The sequence below is a fragment of the Helicoverpa armigera genome, chromosome 21 (genome assembly GCF_030705265.1).
Source record: "Helicoverpa armigera isolate CAAS_96S chromosome 21, ASM3070526v1, whole genome shotgun sequence".
NCBI classification, from domain to species: Eukaryota; Metazoa; Arthropoda; class Insecta; order Lepidoptera; family Noctuidae; genus Helicoverpa; species Helicoverpa armigera.
Window position 1 is genome coordinate 4795662 of NC_087140.1, and position 21263 is coordinate 4816924.

At 34.8% G+C, this 21263-nt stretch overlaps 1 protein-coding gene across 1 annotated transcript; it reads right to left on the reverse strand.

Moving 5' to 3' along the window:
* Positions 1-110: 110 nt before the first annotated feature.
* On the reverse strand, positions 111-20910 carry LOC110379176 (serine protease HTRA2, mitochondrial). The gene is made up of 14 exons (XM_064039998.1): positions 20713-20910; positions 14259-14442; positions 13570-13732; positions 9087-9176; positions 8597-8773; positions 7937-8148; positions 7420-7639; positions 4457-4758; positions 4087-4218; positions 3609-3705; positions 3170-3337; positions 1264-1364; positions 1014-1078; positions 111-871 (listed from the first exon to the last, which is right to left on the reverse strand). Exons 1-14 carry the CDS (start codon positions 20733-20735, stop codon positions 706-708), a joined length of 2100 nt encoding a protein of 699 aa, XP_063896068.1. The 5' UTR covers positions 20736-20910; the 3' UTR covers positions 111-705.
* Between the last annotated feature and the right edge of the window lie 353 nt (positions 20911-21263).

A 21263-nucleotide genomic window follows, 5' to 3' on the forward strand; every position in this document is an offset into this window, starting at 1 on the left:
AATCCCGACGTGCAAGTGCAACTTTATGTTCTGGATTTCGATTACGTATCAAATATTCTACAAGAAACGTAGTTTAATTATGAGCGTATTAATAATAATAAAACAAAAGATTTCTCATCACATTTTCTATATAATACAAACATTCTTATCAACAACTATGTATAAAATGTAAAATATTACATAAATCTATACAAAAACAAAAAGCACCTTCTAAAAAAGAAATAAAAAAAAATCTGCTTCGTTTAAATTAACATTTGACGAATCATATCTTTGAAAAATAAATACATCTCCTATTGTCGATAAAGCGCCTATTTTGTGACAATCAGGCTTCGTGAAAAAGGTTATATTTTTAGTTGAGTTTTCAAGAGAGAAAAAAACGATGTGATTATGATATTGAACACTGTATTTCACCAGGCATATCTATCACAAAAAAACATTCACTTGATAACCAAATCAAATATTCTACGTCTTTTCAAATCCGATATTTTTGTCGATAATCAGCCGTGCATCACTAGTGTAGGTACATAAGTAGTATACACCAAAAAGAAACATTCTGTATACACTGTATAGAGAATATTTTTTATATAGTAATAACAGAGTGAGCAATATCTTACAATTACATATTTGCACCACTGGCATATAGATACAGGTGTTTATTTATAACATTTGACTATCCTTGTTAACAGTTTCTAGAAGATATTTCTATCAGTGTAGTTCTGGTGTAACTGTGAGCGCGATTCGCTGGCGCCCTCTAACGACTTCTATGCGTAAACTGCCGCTAGTGTTCTCTAGTAACATGTAGATGTCGCTAGCTGTCCTCACTGGTTTGTTGTTTATACTTGTCACTATGTCGCCGGGTTGGAGACCACCACTGGAAAATAGAGTTGACTGTTTTACAAAAAAGTTCAGTTTTAAAGACCTTAGTACAGTCAATTTATATTCTTATGCTACTTGAGATCGTTATTACACTTGGTGATTATGTCTCAATATTAGTCAGTAAAAGTAGAACTCACTTGTAAGCTGGTGATCCGATGATAACTTTCCACACTAATATTCCGTGTTCAATGTCTGTCGGCATCTGAAAATTATAAAACAACACATTCATTAATAAAGTAACTACACATAATAACAGTCGATTTTTATTTACTAACTCTGAATACAATATTTAATATTTTTTACATTTGATGACAACAATAAAGCGTTCATTTTTTTTCTCATCACATACTACTTGACCTTAAACTAATAAACAACTAGTTTACGTACCTCAGGATTCCTCATTCTCAACTCCATCAGTATATTGGGCGTGAGTGAGAGCATCGTGATGCCGAGGTACCGCCGCGACACTTGCGGAGACTTCGTCGTCCCTGTTGAACGTTCTAAATTACCCATTTGTATTATTATAAAGTAAAAAAAATGTGGAGGACAATTACAGTGTAAAAGGTTATAGGAATAGTAAAAAGTATGATTTCATTGAATAAAATCAATATGCAATTAAAAAAATATAGAAAAAATAGAATATTACAATATGATTGTTTAAAATAGAATAACTTAACAATATCTTAAAACGGAAAACTCTGACAGATACCTAAGGATTAAGTAATAGAAAAATTATACAAACAAAAGCAACACAAGCAAACATACAAACATATTAGTTACAAATTATGCAGTTATTCATAATTTTCCAGTTTATCAAAAATATTAAAAAACCCACTTATCAAGATAATCCTTCAATTTAACATACTTATTACGATAAGGTACAAAGCTGACTAAGGACAATGCTCATGAAGTATGAGAAAAAAACCCAGGCCCGGCGCAAAAGAAATGTAACTCAAAATATAGGTAAAAATAAGTAATTAAATATTACATAGGGGGCATCATCGAAATCAGTGGCTATATGTGTGAAATTGCTATTTTAATTTTGAAATCTGCGGTACATTGCTACGCAAGATTTTAGAGGTAACATAATGTATTAGTAAAAGGAACAGCAAACAGATACAGTTGTGGTTTAAGAGTGTACATAATGACATGTTTATAGCAACTTCTCCACTATTCTACCTACTTTTACAAGATAATAGGATGATAGAACTAAAACAGGATATGGATGTACTTTTCATTTTAATAATAACGCTTAAAAGTCATCGATTCTTTATTTCTAACACGACGAGATCCAAAAATGTTACGGGATGCGCGAACTGTTCCTCATGTCTAGCCCACCCTAAGTAATGTAAAACGCTCATGACGCGATGACGTGGGCGCTGCAGCCTGTACTTCGGTATTGATTTATCTTTTTGGAGAAGCTTATTACTTGTTTGTTGTTTCAGATAGCACTTTAATTAAACTATAAGCCCCAGCTGCTCATGTTACCCCTTTAAAAAATCAAATAGCAATTTCACACATATAGCCACTGATTTCGATGATGCCTCCTATGCAGTATTTCATTACTTATTATTACCTATAATTTGAGTTACTTTTCGTTTGCGCCGGGCTTGGGTTTTTTTTGAGCATTGTCCTTTGTTGTAACAATCTTCTTAAGTAAATTACATAAAACAACTTCAGTAGAATTCAAATGAACACCACATACACAGAAAAACACCACTCAACCTTAATTAATTTAAGTTGACTTGTAATTAGGACTTTAAAATGCATCAATATTCAGTTCTGATGACAATACATAATACAAACCTGATGTTAGACCATTTGTTAACATTCAACATTGACCGTTAGTTGCACCATTTAACTTAAACAATATGTACGAGCAAAGCCGTACATTATACTAGTATTAGTTTTATGCTGACATCGACGCGCAGCGAAATACATAAAAACGTGTAATCGAGCAGTAATCGAGCAGTAGTTGCATTTCGTTGGTTCTATTGGGCATTTTTTCCGGCCCTTTTCGCCGCGGGTCTATCATTTTTATCATTATTAATTGTGTAACTGAGTGTAAGTGAACAGACAATATAAGACATTATCATTTCTATCAGTTTATCATTTCTAAATGTACCTTACCCGTACACAATAACCAAACCTATTTCAGTTGTCAACTCGCCGATGGGCGGAGAGTATACAACTTGTTATCATTATAGTCAAATCATGCACCTGGATATTAGTAGCATTCACATAAACACAAAATTTTACACAGCTCATTAAAAATAAAAAAACAAAAACTTACTCTTAGCCAGAAACTCCTTGACGTAATCAATGGGTATAGCAAACGATATACCGGATGTGACCTTCATACTATTGATGCCTATCGCTTCACCGTCCAAGTTCACTAGTGGACCGCCGCTGTTACCAAATGTGATCGGAGCATCTGTTTGTATGTATACCATGTCTTTTCCTGGAATTTAAGATATTGTTATGATTAACTTTAATTTTTTAAACACACGTTTATTAGGTCAAACTCTTATGCGACTATGTAATGTGAATCTTAGGTACAGGCAATAAGTAATTTAACCATCTTTCAAGGATTGCAGCATCCTGATATTGCCTTTTGCATTTAGTATTGATAACAATACACTAATATGATAAAATATTAACTGGAATTTGTTGGTTTTGTGTGTGCAGTAATAAAAGCATGATATGGAGTATACAATGAAATCATATCTTACCTCTTAAACCAAGTTCTTCACTGGCTCTCTGAGTGGAACTCACAACTCCAGCGGTCACTGTGTTACTGAGGGCTAGAGGACTACCCATCGCCACTACCTGAAATTATATTGAACAAAATATAGGGATTTTTTATATATAATAGGAATTATATTAAGATTTTCAGTCTTTTAGTGAAATTACTGGCAGGAAGTAGTTAATAAATTATTGTTTCTGAATGCCAACATTATGACAGTATCACAAATCATTAGAAATTAACACTTGGTCTTCTGCCAAATCTAAAGCAGCAAAGGATTCAAACTATACTTCGAACTCTTAATTATTAAAATAAATTAACCAGATTGCAACATGGCATTTTATATCCCTTTCTATACACCAAGACATAGTTTACCATTTAGCTTCTGGCATATGAGGATTAAAATAATTTTGAAATTAATATCTGCAACGATGAGTGATAGACAAGGAAAATGCAATACAAACCCACTCGCCAGGCTGTATATCTGATGATGAACCTAATTTCATAACAGGTAACCCCTTCACGGGGATGCGAAGTGTTGCTAAATCCGATTTGAGGTCCACATCTTCAACAAAACCAGTGTGAATGGATCCATCCTGAAAACATAGTAAAAAAATAATCAGAAAAATTTACGCAGAAACCAAATAAACATAAAAATTTGCTACATGTCGGTACTTTTAGATAAAACTGTGTGCAAGAATGTATACCTAAGTATCACATGACAGAATTTACCAAAACATAGTCGAATTGAAGCTACAAATCATTTCTTTCGTCATATTACATCAGTATCTGACAACTCTTATAATGAAAATTATCTCTGAAAACATGACTTACATATAACCGCACGTTCACTATAGCGTTAGGCTTGTTCACCACAACGTGAGCATTCGTCAATATGAGCCCATCTTCCTTCACGATGAAGCCTGAGCCATTCGACAGAGTCACGGGCTGACCAGAAAACAAGTCCAAACGACGACCGTCTTTTATCTCTATATACACCACGGACGGCGCCGACACAGCAACCACATCAGCTATAAAGTTAAACTGCTCTCTCCTACCTTTTAAATCATTATTTATTACAGTCGCAGCTAACAATTTTTCTTTCAAACTAATATAACCTATCACCCCGGCCGCCACTGCCAATATTCCACTATAATAACTGTTCTTGGTATCATTTCTATTGTTATGGCTATTAGGAGCTTCTATTGCACGGCTAGAACATCTAAGGTTTTTAATTATAACGGGTTTTATCTGAAATATACGAGAAAATCTCGAAATATTCATTGTTGATGATCAAATTGTCAAAACGACGGTGTTGAATGATTGAATGAAAAGTTTTGTGTCAAAGTTTGACAGTCAAACTGACACTAGCGCAATAGTGGTGTGGCAAATAAACGTGATAAATAACTAGTTACAACTACTTTGTAACGGTTACTTGTTACAGATAATAAAGATTGATTGAATGGAATTAAACGCGGCCAATATCTTAGGCCTTAAAAAAAAAAACAAAATACTATCCCGATTTAGATGAACTTTCCCGGCTGCTGCATCTCTCATTGTGTACGGCATGGATTTACAATGGCAAGGGCTTAATAGCATAATGGTCACATTAAAACTGCGTGATAAAACCAAATAGTGAAAAACATTTACAAGTTCCTGTCTCGTGAGTAGCTTATGGGCTGCGAGTGGTTTCTCACTAGGTACCTAATCGAAAGCGCGAGCGCGAGGCGTCGCATAGCTAATTTCAGATCTTCAAAGTTACAAGAACCGTAGAAGAGTAGGTATACATACATACTGATACCTACCTACTAGTTTGTTTACTTTTCCATTTTAAATGACCTTGCTTACTCTCAACTTGACCGAAGGCGGGAACTGAATCAATATTGAACTGGTTTGTCAACTTTGTTTAATTTATTAGATACTAAAACAACAAAACGGGATAAAAATGTAGGTTTTACCACGTTTAAAACTACCTACTTACTAAAATTGTATTTAAATGTTCTAGTTTTTGTTATATAATTTTTATTACATTAAAATGCTTAGAACCAGTTTCCTTATTTGTGATACTACTTATGCAGGTGAATTTAAAACGGAATATGATTATAATAGTTTTGTAGATATATTGCACCTAATTGTTACAGGGAACAACTACAAAGAAAAATATCGAATAGGTATGGATAAAAGGTATATTCATAATAATTGTATAAGTATATTTTTTAATGATTATTACAATATTTTGCATTACCTTACCAATTGATTCTATCATAAACAAATGAAACTTACCTCTAAATAAAAAATAGGAACTATATCTATTTACATGGACTTATTTTTTATATACAATATTATTTATATCTAACAAAGACTTAGTGAAATGACCCATGGATTTTTAACTGGAATGACTAATTTACCTTTTGATTGCTAAACGTGACTATTAAGTACCTAGGTATTGAAAATAGTCATACACACAGCATACAGCTAATGCTATGTATTCACATTTCATTAAAATATACAAGTAGTAAATTATATTAATGATCTTTAAGGTGCTTATTAGAAGCGAGCTACCGACTGTACTTGCAGCGACTGCACGAAATCGATCGGTAGATGAGGGCGACTGCACATGCTGCTGCTACGATCCTATCGGCGTTTGCAGTCGTCAGATCGCTTCTAAAACGTACCTTAACACATCCTGTTTTAATATTTCTTGATCTGTATTTTCATATTATGGGTCATTAAACATAAAGAGCTATAAACAATATTTCCCGCCTTTTCAAAGTCAATCAGATCGATATGTATGTGCTGTGGCAAATGTCAGATCGTTCTGCAACCGCTATTTCTAGATTATAAATATTACATTATATTAATACGCTTTCATAATATTCTCTTGCCAAATATTTAAGTCTATCGAATTGGTTTATTGTATAAATCTTTTAGAGTATATTTTTCTAATGTAGACACGTATTTAGTCATTGTATATTTAGTAGATAATTACGTCCTTACAGGTCGTCTAAAAGGTTGTCAAATATGTTGACATCGAAATCATTGTTGTTTTTGCCGCTTCGATGTTAGTCATTAGACGCCTATGGTTACACATAAGTATTTACGTGTAATAGTATTAATTCGTACATTTTGACCATCGTGAAGTCACTGTTAGCCAACTTCGGAGCGGCAAAATTACACTTCGCGTGAAATAACTTTTCATTTTTGAAGTTAGCCATTTGTCTCTTTGCGAATTGATCCGTATAGATGGCTAACTTCACAAAGTAAATATACCTGTATTGTGTTTGAAACTCATTGTAAACAGTTACATTAAAACAAAAATGTGAATTTTGCGACTAGCATTGGCAGAATTATCACAAATTCCTACTACCATCACTATATTCTTGGTCAACATTCCATTTGGTATATTAAATTCATTAAGGTAACTTAACATTAAACTATACTTAAAACGTAGTTTTCACAAAAATCTGTACCTTAAATAACGGTCCAAAATAAGTAGATATGTCAATACAATTTTAGGTAGGTACTTTGAATATTCTTTTTGGGAATACTACGTATATTTTCACAGCTCGGCAAAAAGAATAGAAACAAAACAAATCTTTTTGAGACTTCTTTATGAATGAACTGGAGTTCATTTAAAAATCAATAGTCGCCAGGCATATAGGATATAGTCTGTGTTGCCAGCCCTCACAAAATGTTACCAGAAAAAATAAGCTATACAAATCCTAATCTTTTTGGCAAGCTGTACTATAACTAAGCCTATCATTAGCTCCAATCTTCGGCAAGAATGCTGCCATTACCATTGGCAATGCCATTGCCATTAAGTTTGCCGTTCAGGGTTTTGCCATTAACGACATTGCCATTGCCGTTGACGATTTCTTCAGGGTGGTAAGTGTAGAAAACTTTGCAGAATGCCGTGTCATCTCTGGGTAACTCGAAACCCACGTGTTTGGCGGCTAGCCAAGCTGCCCCCATTGCACTTGATACTCGAAGTGTTACAAGTTCGAGCTCGGTTTTAACCTGTAAAAAATAATGATAGTTTTGATTATTAAATATTCTACCCACTGTGTGATTAAGAACTATACGAAACCTATATCTTTTACTTTGCAAGTTGGTCAGTACATCGCTTTTATAGGTCAAGTTATTTTAAGAACGTTGGGACCGGCATTTCCTGACTATCCCTGTGAAGAAATGCCGGAACTGTAGGTGGCCTTTTAGAGTTCAAACAATGTCAAAATATAAAATGAATTTCATGTGATTGTAACTGTATACCACTTCAGGTCTTTTTAACCACTTGAGCTGGTTTAAAATACTAACCTTCCTATGCTTCAACTGCTTCAAGAACCCAGGTTTCAATATATCCCAGCTCTTCCACACCGATCCAACGCAGACGACGCGAATACGTCGGGTCTCACAGTGCACGGCGAGCGCAGCTACGTGCGAAGCTAGTGTAACTCCGGCTTGAGAGAATAAGTGGCGGGAGAGCTCGTCGCCTTTGTAAGCTAGGGACGACAGTTTTGATGTTACTCCTGTGGACAATGAAGAAATAAATTATGTCTACCTCTGTGATAGTTGTGCCTAATTCCTTTTGTTTAAAAAATATTTTTTTTATATATATATTTTTTTGTTAATTGATATTTTTAGTGTCAGGTTACATACATTTCAGTAAATATCAAGAACTTTAATAAAAAAAGGTTTGTCTCTTGAATTCGTGATTTCTCCACCGTTATTGTAAATGTAAAGGCAACATTCCACCGGTGTGTAGCAATGTGACGCACACAAATGTTTCTTGTGATCTACTCGTTCTAACGAATAGTAACAAATTGCGAGTGAATAGTATTTCTAAAATGTTAGCAAAGTTGCAATTTTTGAGTGGGCACGTTTTTTTGATCGCGATCAAATGTGCGCTGAAACTGTTTGGCACATCGTAAAACGTTCCACTACCAATTTTAGAAATATTTTAAAAATAAAACTTACCAGCAAACATGGACTTGTCGAAGTGTTTATAAGCATGTGGCAGTAGATCAGCTCTCGTGTCAGCATCAAAATGTTCCCGTATTACCTCCCAAACCCTGTCAGTTGGGTATGGTGAAGGATTTAAGCCGTCTACGTCGTCGAAGACCGTTTTCACTGCTTTGTGGGCTATCCAGTATGCTAGAAAATAGATTAAGGTTATTTTGGTAGCTAGGAAGACATATGTTAAAAAATATTCATAAAAAACCATGTTTTGACTGGTTGTGCATTTTTTAAACGCTAACGAAACGTTTTTTATATTTTTTTTATTGAGTATTTTAGAGCCGAGAAAAAGTTATGCCACTGCAGATTGTGAACAAGAGATCGATATCAGAGATAAGTTTGTTAAACCAGTACTCAAAATTAAAACTGGATAATTCTGATTCCTTTGTTGAAGTAGATCACTAGATTTTAGTTTTTGGAAAGGCAGATTACGAACTAAAATGATACATACCACCGCCTTCGTCTCCCAGAAGGTATCCCCAGCCTCCACAACCGTGTTGCTCTCCATTAGGAGTTCTCAGCAGAGCGTTGGAGCCAGTTCCTGGAATCAAAATTACCATAAAATGTTTAATGATAATGGACAATGAGCAGATTTCAATGGCCGGTGGTCCAAAAAGCTGCAATTGTGAGCAAAAATATCCCATAAGATTCATTTATTTTCCACTAGCTGTTCTTTAAGGTTCTACCTATGTCCCGAGGGAACTACTTCCCGCACTCGAATAAAAGTAACCTGTGTTCTTTTTCAGGTTGTACTGCTACAAAAAATTTAAAACAGTTTTGGTTTGAAAGCGCGACAGACAGGCGGGGGTCTAAGTTTGTTCAGAGTTAATTTACTAGTTTAACTGTTCTAAATATAAACAGCAAATATTTAATCCTAATAATACATTCTTATCAGGTCTGCTTTTATAATTCAAACTGATAACTATAAGCTCGACATAAAACATTAATATTCATACAACATAACTAAGTAGGTCAGTACATTAATAACAATGAAAGAATGCGTAATTATTTTTTGGTACATATTGTTTATGAGTGCACACACATAGCCTTGCCTAAGTCCCGTGAGAATGGATTATCATTGAAGAATTGAGGACTTGCCAGCAGTTACCAAAGCCTTCGGGGACCATATCATAAAGATGAAGATCAGAAACTACCGGTCCTATTTCAAAATATATTTCAGTGTTAGACAGCCCATTTAATAGTTTAATCCAGGTGCATGGAGTAGTTCCCATGGGTAAAAAGCCAGTAATTAATATTAGTCTAGTGTAGAAATAGTAACTTTAAAATTCAGTTTTCTCATTTCACTCTCGGTAAGAAATCGTCTTTTTAACTATTTAAACTACAAGTCAATATTTAATACTTTATTTTCAAACGAATTCGTTATTTTCCATTAAACAGTGTGCATTGTCAACAATCAAGGCTAATAAAGTGGGCGTGCTTGATAAACAGGTTTCATACTACAATTTAACATTCCATTACAATTTACTATTTTTATCGATACCTATGTATTGAAAAGAAAGAATTACAGTTGGACCTTGCTATTTTCCGGTACATTCAATATTTTATAGACCAGAAATCTAGACGAAATTTTAACTTAGGCATTTGGATGACCTTCACAAACCGGTCGACACGATAGAAAACAAATCACCGTTTCAATTATTTTTTTCTTCTTTAAAGTCATATTTTAAGTCCAGGTTTCCTCATCCTCAAATATCTTTTGCTTTGCCATCAGTCATTGATATACATAAGTTATATTTAGAAAGAACACAACAATTTGACGTTTGAAAAGTTACACTGGTTATTATCTAACCCGGAATCGAACCCTATTGTACTGAACAGAGTCATCTATGCATGCTAACCGAAGTTTTCAAAAGAGTTACGGGGGCCCTGATTCATAAAGGGCTTAAGAAGGAACATGGTGGGTTTTTATAAGACACACCCCTTTACGCTGCACCCACAGCGGGGTCATTTGATGAATTCCAATAAAATAAAAAGAGGATGACACAAACTTTGCAGGACTTGCGTTTGAACTCCCTGTATAATCAGCATTGTTGACGCACTGTTAGCATGAAGGTCAAGGGTTATCTACCAGCCTCGTTGGACGTCCTATTTCAATACGACCTACTTCTATATCATAACATTACCACAGACAAGATGGCGATCAATCTAAGAGAATGCCATTGGTCATTGACTGATAGCCAAGAAATATTTTCAAAATAAGGAAAAAATACCACAAAATATTGTTTATACAAAAACAAAAATATGATAATAAAATTATACTGATTTTGAAGACAGCAACTTTGTGGATCGCAATGGATCAGTAGAAACAATTGAAAGTAGATAGGGGTTAAGAATACTTTTTATCTGACTTCCCAAAAAGAGGGATGTTCTCAATTCAACCACGAACTTTTTTCTGCATGTTTCGCATTCCATGATCCATGCATAGTCATCCAGAAACAAGTTCGAGCAAAATTAGAATAAGCCTGTAGGCTACTTATAACGAGAATGATTCACAAAATAATCATAAAAAGTTGCATCATCATATTCATAACACATTATTTATTACTTTGTAACCAAAAGGAGAACTCGTTATTTTGATGAAAAAATCTGCATTAATTTAAATTAATTTACACGTCAAATATTTGCACGTATTCAAAGCATGAAAGATGACTGCTTGACCGATATATTTTTTTTTATACATTGGAAATATGTTATACGCGAAATACTTATGGCATTTTCAATTTCATTTGTATTGAAAAGAGAGTCTATGGAGTTTCTTACTGGTTCCTCTCCATGAGACCCACACTTTGGAACCATGCACCTAGCTATTGACGTTCTGCAGGAACTTTTAATAGGTCTACATGAAAAACGAATTATTTTAAAGTTAATAAAAATCATTGCATTGTACATGGACGAGAAAATCCAAAACATAAAAATACCGCCATGCGAACTAGGCAATAATAAGTGATTACAATTTGACTGGTGAACTGGTCGCCGTGATTGAAATTAACTGTGTCAGGGTCTAACTAGCTTCCTCGTGTAAATACGTACATTCTTATTAAGTAATCCACAACTAGTATTTGTGAAACTATATATTTCAAAGCCTAAATAGAAGTAATGAGAATTTAGTGCGTAATTAAGAACCTGATTTCTCATTGTTTAGCTAATGGCTGTCTGTTTTGCGTATTTTTTGGTTAATTAGAAACTATTGCAGTTTAAGTAAAATTGATACTTACATTTCATCAATTCATAACATTGTCAATCGTAAATCAGGTAACACTATACAATGCATCTAGTTTCAAAACCACTTTATTCTATTAATACAGTCGCAAAGACTAGATAAAAGATCTTCAAAAAGCTTTTAATCTCAGAGACTCAATGCTAATCACTTGTAGATTTGCCTTTACTGCATTCAATAGTAGGTGTTCGCTTGTAATCTATTTTGTAACGTTATGGCGAGTTTCCACCAAATTGTTCGCGCACATTTGTTCGCGAACCAAAAGAATGTACGCGTCCACTGCTAGCATGCGTTCGCAAATAAAGGTTGCAATTTCGCGGTCATTTTGGAATGGTACGCAATGTGTTACTGTTTGCTAGAGCGAGTAGACCAGAAGAAACATTGATATGCGTCACAGTGCTGCACATCGGTGGAATCTCGCCTTCAGAGGTCCTTAACCTTTTCCATTTAACCTTTTATATTTGTGTTTGATAAATAATATCTGTTTAATGTCATCCGTACTTAAATGCCATTTTGAAACTTGTCTATCTTCATTTGGCAGTAGGTAGGTACATCGATATATTCGTATTTTACTAGGTATTGAGTAATCTGGTTCTTAGGTTTTCTCAACTAAATGAAGCACTTCCTTAGGCATTTAGGTGTCATCTCTCTCCCTGTGTCCTGCTATTTATCCCATATGGTAGTGTAAGCTTCAGGAGATTTCTTCTCTATATCTCATCTCTTCTCTATCTCATATTTTAATAATACAGGGTTTTGTTCAATAAGGAATGCAATTCCGAACAAAAACATTTTTTACTAGTAAGTACTGTCACTCATAAAATATTATTTACTCTGCTAGTGTAAAATATACTTACAACAGCTGTTTACAATCTAATCGCAAAAAGAAAAACATCCGATCGATGAATCACAATGTTTTTATGCACTCGAAAATTAATTATTTTTATACATTTTATGTATTGGTGTCTATCGTGGCTCTTAATATGTTTTATAAAAAATAATCAATGATTAAATTTTATTATTTTTTTCATTTTTCCCCATAATGGTTTACTCATTTAATCCTATAAGGAAAATGTTTTATTCCACTTTCTGGCACAAATTAAACCTCAACTCCGTGCCTATAATAATTTCCTATCTATTGTTAAGTTAGTTCTATTACCCTGCAACACGAAACCTTTATAGGACCTTTATATTTTCACAATAGCAATAGGCCAATGTTCAACAGTTAGGTACAGTTATTGTTCCTAACAGCTAGAGTTCAATAGCAGCCAATTAGGTACGTACTCTCAATTGAAAAGGAAAGTAAGAAACCGTTATACAAACCGTTCGTTTAAGTTTATTGTACTAGCATTTGTGACTGAGGATGACTAGATGTGACTAAGCAGCCACGCAATTCGATCCTTCTTAAGGTTAAGCAACGCTTGGCTCGATTGGTCCTCGGATGGGTGGCCATATTGAGATGTATGTTCTTCAGTTGCGAAGGAACTTATTTTTTTTTTTACTTTTGCACTCGTAGTCAGTCAGTAGAAGCCACAAAATGTGAAAACCAGTCTTACCTAGAGTTATCGGGTTGGCCGGGTAACTGAGAGGTCAAATATACAGTCACTCCATGTAAACACTACCAGTGTTACTCGTCCGTATGCGGTAAGACTAGAAGCCGACCCCAGCATCGTTGGGAAAAGGCTAGAATGTGACTCACCAGCAATAAGCACCATTCCTCCATTAGTGGCTCCCGTAAACAAGGACCCAGCAGTATCAGAGCCAACATAAATCTCTTTCGCAGCAGTTGCATCCTTTTCTCTAACACGGGTAGCCAGTTCTGCATTACTGCTCTCTTGCTCGCAGCCAGACAAAGTCAGGCCCTGCAAGTGAAGGTTGAATTAATAATTGGCGATAGAAACTGATTGAATGAATGGGGTATTTAGTTTACCAAGAATTGATGACCACTCCTAGAATGTTCGCGCTATTTTTAAGTAGCTTTATTGTTATTAATGGGCACGTTTATTCTGTGTGACAATATGCCTTTGCTTGTCAGTTGTAGGTCACTTTTTTGTAACTGTCAGTTAGGTAGACTAATTACTGAAAGGGAATGCAAAAAACAAACCACTTTAAGCTTTCTGTTTGTTATCAAACTGGACTCTGCCTAATTACTGTTTTTTTAACTCAAAACCTTCTTTATTTTCAATTAGATTTTTCATAATTATCTTGGATTCTTTTCTGTATCTCCAATATGACTTTCCAGCATTATCATCAGCGTTTGTGACGATATCTAAAACTGTTGATTCTGCCTATTACCTATATAGTAATAAATTGGACCAACTTAAGGATCTGTTTGTATTAAGCTAAGCATGTAACTGTTTTTTGTCCCAAATAAATAAAATATCTTACCAAAGAATCCAAAGGCTGGTCCTTCGGTATACCAGCTTCTTCCTTAGCAGATTGCACCATAGCTATGATGCGTCTTGCACACTCCTCGATACCCAGTGTCCAATGATTCGTGCCTGGCCCCTCGGCCCTGCCCACGACTCTGCCGAGCTGGTCGCATATCACGAGATTTGAATGTGTCGCACCCCTGGAAAAAGTAATGATTTTTGTTACTAGACAATTTTGACCGTTACATAGGTATTACTTCGAATAACTTGCTAGTCCAAAGTTGGAAAATGTATAAACAGACGCCCAATGGCTAACTTCGGTGAAAAATAGCTTTGCCGGAAATTGTAACTAACATTTAGGCCGTACGCAGAAAGAACACTAGTAGCGATGCCTATCTACATTGCATAGTTACATACCAGCTTTCTTTCTTTCTGTATGCTGTCTTACGTGGGATTGTAGGTGAACAAGCATCTTTCATAAGTCATATGTAACTCTATTGTTACATATTATATTACAGCTATGGTTATGATTAGTATGAATGTACCTTACTATGTAGTTATTGAGTTCTAGGTTTTGTCCTCAATACTGATAGTATTATATTATATTTCCTTATTACACTCTAACAGCATATATTCAAATCTTACAATTGACCTGACAGGCAAGACAATAATCTTCAACGCATCATCATTTGGGGGCACGGCAGTGGAACCTGCCAAGTTCGGGGCAGATAAAATTCTACAAGAACAACGTCGGTTTCATTTATGACGCATCAGACCTCTTTGCAGGTATTTCATAAGCCTTTTTAAGTATTTTTTCACATAACGTTTGTATCGTTTTTTATTGTATGTGGGGGTCACGGTCATTTAATTCGGTATACATTCAAACTGGCAGATGGGCCGAAAACCAACTAAGGGTTATATTTAGCGCTTGATTAATCAACCGTTTAAGGTTCATTGGATATTTAAGTTTTCAATATTTTGAACCAGGTGTGTTCAACACCTGTAGGTATACTTCCAAAAATGTAAACTAGAGGTACACTTCATTTGCTGTTTAGTACATATGTGTCACAATACTAGTGAATTCGATTGAGAAGTCCTAGGTTGGATTTTAGAACCGAGTTTGCAAATGATCCACTTTACGCGACTGATCAAGACTGGATTATTTCAACTACGAAGTTCAAACAAACCTTGGTCTACGTCACTAAGTTATATCTTGTGAATCGAGTGTGTAATTTTTAGAAACGTAATCATTGTAGAACTAGGGGTTAAAATATCATCATCCTCCTGCCCTTATCCCAATTTTATTTGGGGTCGGCGCAGCATGTTTTCTTCTTCCATACGCTTCTATCTGCCGTCATCTCACAAGTAACATTCTTTCTTACCATATCTACTTTCACACAGTCCATCCATCGTATAACTTACAATTGCTGCACAAATAGTAGGTACGTCTTTTTAATTCAATTGTCAATATCGATAAGCACATGTTATTACTGCCTACATAATTGTTACCTGCATTATATAATAATAACAAGTACTTATTAAGTGCATGTGCATATTGTTTATGCAAAACGATTCGTAGTCATCATTTAAGTCTAACAGCTGTTTGCCTGTTTTGCCATTGCCAAGGACGAAATGACAACGGCCGTTGTTATTATCATGCATGTTAGACGTCATAGATAAAAACAGTACATTTTGTACTCATATGGGAAAGTTGCTTAATATTCGGTACTGATGCTTCATGTAAATTGAAGTGTGGGCGTTTGTATATTGTTTTCGAGATTATGAGGTGCACTTCAGAGCACTTTAGTTTGGGTGCATATTACTGAAGTACATGTGGTACCTGTATACTTTTTTGTTTGGACAGTTTCTGAGTTCCATAGTCTAATTATTTTTATGGCGATAGAATACATATGGTTGGTTGATACAAAGCATGTACCATTTAATTGAAGGGCTTCTGCTTAGTACCTACTTAGGTACTTACCTAAATTAGTTTTTAACGTCTCAGAAACCGACATCTTTTTCAGAAATATTCACATGCTGAAAATTATATACCATATACCTAGCTAGATATTGTTTCTTTCTCAATTTGCACACTTTATCTTCGTGATAACTGATAATGATAATACTATCATCAAATAAGAAAACTGCAAAACAGACTAAGTTCAATAGAGAACAGTGTTATCGGGAAACTAAAGAAATAGGTAAGTGGCAAAATTTTTATTATTTTGAAAATGATAGTGTAAAATGTCCCTTTCCCGATAAGCATGGGGACTTCCCTGTCCAATCTTTATGAGATATGACTTAGGTAGGTATACCTACATAAACCTATGAAAAGTGTAAACAACAATCATTCACTTTGTAGCGAATTGTGATTGAAACCATAATAGCTGCATAGTTTTTAAACGTCCATAACAAAAAAATATTCAGATTGTAAAATGATTGATTAAATGTCAGTATGTAGCGGATTTGATTGTATCATTTGCTGATATGCCCATTGTGCACGTTCCATACACTCAACAGCTGATTGTATCAAGTTACTCAGGCCATTGACATTCATATCACTTAACAATAACATTTTTCACTTAGCCACAAAACAATTTTCCTCTACATGTGTAAAATGTACCATGAAGAACAAAATGAGTAGCGGAGATGTCACAATGCAAAATCTCCTAAGAAAGTAGTGCGTCAAAATGCGGGCTTTCAGGAGACGAGGAACGTTACTAGCTCCAGCCACATGCGCCTTCTTTAGAACCAAAGCTTTTCTTTAAGCCGAATCTTTAAAGCCAAATTTTTGACAGATTCGTCTTGATCCGAAAAGGAACTTGAACGCCTCGTTAGATCACGTTGCGTACGTTGCTTGACCAACAAGGTGTCTGACCTACCTGCCTTATGGCATCTCCGCTCGTCTTTCCGTCCTCCGTGAAAATGTACCTACACGTGTGCATGACGCATGCGCACACACACATTCAACATCAGTTACTTAGTACACAATACAGGTAGGATTTCATGTCGAATCGTGAGTCGATTTTTAAGCCTGCATTTTATCTCCTAGATGGAATGTTTCTTTGGTATTTTAACCTTTCACTGTGTTATTCGTAATTACAGTTTTGTCTGGGTATTTGAGAATCTCGATTTATCGTTTAATCGATTTCGTTCCACTCTAGTTTAAATGCTTGTTTGTCCTTTTTATTTTCGCGAAGACGGTCTGACAAGAGATAGGTTTCTGAGTTTTTGGTTTTTAGATCCAGATGCAGCAGTAGACTTTATAAAATGAAAAAGAACTATATAAGAAAATAAATGCAGCCAGGAAAACTTTTCGACAATGCTTTATGGAACAATAACAATGTTATTGGATCTATCATATCGTAGGTACACAACACTTCAAATGGAGTGGACGTGTACGATAGCGAAAACAATTGCACTACTTAAAGGAAGAGGAAATCGTTTTCAAGTGAATTATTACTCATATGAACCAGACTACCTAATTTAAGAAAAATATTTAGTTCTAGTAATTCATCACGCACATAATGTAGCAAGACAAAAACTGTGGGCAAGACAAAAACTGCAGTTCACTCGATAAGAAGTAGGTATCTTCTGTTCGAAGTTGAACGAACGATATTGCTGCACAAGTTTGTATCCTTAAGTACAACTACACTATAACCAGTCTACGATTGGACAACTTTCTGTTTCACTAACTTGTTTTCATTGCCTATAGACTACTTTACTTACGGAGAAACGTATTGATTGATAGGTAGGAACCTACTTTAAAACAGAACCATACAGGTGGTTTAAAAAATATTTTTTGATAGGTATTTTAAACAATATTATTTGAGATAATACCTAATACCATTACACAACTCATTACTTAACAACAAGTTAAAGATTTTACTTTGATTTAGTATGGTTCTAGCTGCCTGAAATAAATACATCTATACTAATATTATAAAGAGGAAAACTTTGTTTGTTTGTTTGGTTGTAATGGATAAACTCAAAAACTACTGGACCGATTTTAAATATTCTTTCACCATTAGAAAGCTATATTATCTGCGAGTAACATAGGCCATATTTTATCCCGGTGCGGGCGGTAGCTCCCACGGGACGCGGGTGAAACCGCGAGAAAACGGCTAGTAAATAATAAATTCCACAGCTAAGTTACCAGACGCCCAGCCTTCAAGTTTGGCGCAATGACAGATAACAAACAGACAGTTTTAATTGTATCAAGGATATTATTGTGGCTTATCGTATTATCATGCGGGTGATTCACGGAAACAACCTCCAAATTGGCGAAATCAACATGACCTATATTGGTTGAAATAAGTATAAAATGACTGAAAAATGTACATGGTGTATTTTCTGTAACGCTAGTTTCTAACAAGCAAAATGGCTCACTGATTAGAACCATTTTCTTTGTCCGGGGTGCTCCCCAATAGGTATTCAGTTTATCCTGTTTTTTTTTTGCGAGTTACTTAAGATGTCTATGGAATAATAAATCCCCCAATCCTCTCGACTTAATGAATATCTGAAGTTTAGTTTTAGTAATTTTATCCTTGTATGAAATACTTGATGATCCAAGTACCCATACATCAGAAATAGCTCTTAGTATGCGTGAGCCAAAGTAATGTCGGGCGACTGAAAAAACAAACAAGGCTTGGTCCGATTAAAGTAGGGTAAGACTCATTTGTTGACCGACAATAAAACATACGTAAGACGTTTCTTTTCAATCGAAAGCAACTTAAACTGTGGACATAACCTTATTTGAATTGATGAATGAACTTGGCGCTATTTTTACTAGTGTTATTTATTTTCGTAGTTTGTCAGATCAGAAAGTTTCCGTTCATCCGCTAAACTACTGCGCGACCTAATTTTGTCACTCACTCACATTTTACGCGAAAAATATGTTTATGTCAGTTCTGGCGTTTGTGTTATTAAGCAATTTATTTTCGCTTCGTTGTTTAAGTTTTGGGGATGTGTTCATCGACTTTTGGGGTTGACTGTACTTACATACTTTCCAATTACTCGACTAGGCTCAATTTATGCATGCAATACTCGCTCTGATAAACAGGTTGCATGTATTGTAATCTCGCATGTTATTATTTTGTATCTACAGGTAATACAATATCATTATCTTATCTGGTTATTCAGTTCGATGTTTAATTACTTTCATGATGACCGCGTAAACATCGAAAGTCAACAAGGAGTAGTAAAAGTTTATCCTATCAGACCCCCTTTATGGCTTTATTTGATGAAAACACCATAGGTGGCCATAGAATGATGATAACGCTCTATGTACTTAGGTATTATTTATTGAAACTAGTGTTATGAAGTGTTTTTTCATTTAGTTTTTTTTTATATACCTAGGTAGGTAAATAAAAAAATCTTTCACTTTTGGAAAGCAGTTTACAAGAATAGGATAGCAGGAATATTAATCTGCTACTTCCAAATACTTACGAAAAGAAGTTTAAGAAGAATACTGCATTCAGAAAAAAAAGTTTTAAATAGGAACTTGGCTTGTTTAGGTACACACACTCTAAGTGAATAAGTGAAGTGGATTTAATTCCTGCCAGTATTGTTGGAGGTGTGTCTGCAATTATTTTTAGCCTTTCAATAGTTGCTTATTTACCTCTTTCAAGTCTCGAGAACTGCATCAAAACCAGTTGACATTTATAACAATTTCAATCAAAAGTAAGCGTTATAAAAATTCAAGGCCGTCCACGGATGGGGATAATGAAATAACTTGAATTCCTTAACGCAGGACAATTGCAAATTATAACGTAATTGCTTGCAATAAAGTTAAATTTTGCATGCTGATATTTTGTCGGCGTGGCTGACGAGCCGATTGAATGCTGATCTCTGATTGGTTGTTAGTTATGCTCGTGAATGTAGGCATGTGAAATGCATTGTTTGTTTTTTACACACTAAGGACGAAGTTTTTCGTGTGAATTTGGTTTTGGCGCATTTTTTTGTGAACAAAATATAGCCGAAAATTATTTTAAAAAAATGCATAGGATATAGAATACCTCCCTACTTATAGGTACATAAATAAAAATGTATGCCCCTAAAATTTAAACAATTCGGTAAAATTGGAAAAGTGAAACTTGTTGATACAATTTTTAGATAGGCAAGGAATTAGTGCAAAAAATTGCGATATGATATGATACTAGAAACACTACAAGGCTCCTAAATTTAATTAATATACATTTAGCATTGAAATTAGATTTTAGTTTTAAAGATTTTGCATTACTAACATCGGCATTGACATTTCGACGGCCGGAAATATTTCAACGAAATTAGGCAAAGTTGACGTTTTTGTAAATTAAATACTTAGTACCTAATTATTAGCTTGTACCAACGCATTATTATGGACTGTTACGAAACATAAGAATTCTATATTCTCAAGGCGAGCCTTTCAACTTTCGATATTAACAGCAGCCCGTGGAATAAACATTCAGGCAAATACAACAAAAACTCACCCTTCTACGCCTCCGAAAAACATTTTGATATCACTGATAAGTAATATTCCACAGGAAATTATAAGTGATTAGTGTAGCACAATAAATAATTGACGATTTATTACTTTCTCGATAAAATAATACGTCGCGTATTCTATTCACAAATACATCCCAGCGCAGCGAAAGCGGGCGCTCAACTGAATGAAATTAACATAATTGAACGAATGAAGGTTCTGGCCTGTTGAATGAATGGCAATAAGAACCATAGACTATATTCGGTAATCGATGACGATAGTGCTGTACAACGCTCTTGCGTGTTCGTTACGATAACCGTTGCTGAATAACCGTTATTTTATAATAATAAATATAATAACGTGTAACATTTATATACACTTTATACAGAATCAGAATCAGAATCAGAATGCTTTATTTGTAAACATAGGTCAAATTACAGCAATGTGAGATGTTACAGTAACAAGTACTATTTTATTCACATAACATAAATAATTACACACACTTAACGAGTGGTAACGTATTTTTCCCGTTCTTTTATATTTTGCTTTGACGACCAT

Excerpts from the sequence above, each read along its gene's own strand:
- LOC110379176 (XM_064039998.1), bottom strand. The coding sequence starts at position 20,735 with ATGTTTTTCGGAGGCGTAGAAGG. Across the intron at positions 14,443-20,712 it reads TTTTTCGGAGGCGTAGAAGG|GGGTGCGACACATTCAAATC; the intron begins GTGAGTTTTTGT and ends TACTTTTTCCAG. Across the intron at positions 1,079-1,263 it reads TGAGAATGAGGAATCCTGAG|ATGCCGACAGACATTGAACA; the intron begins GTACGTAAACTA and ends TATAATTTTCAG.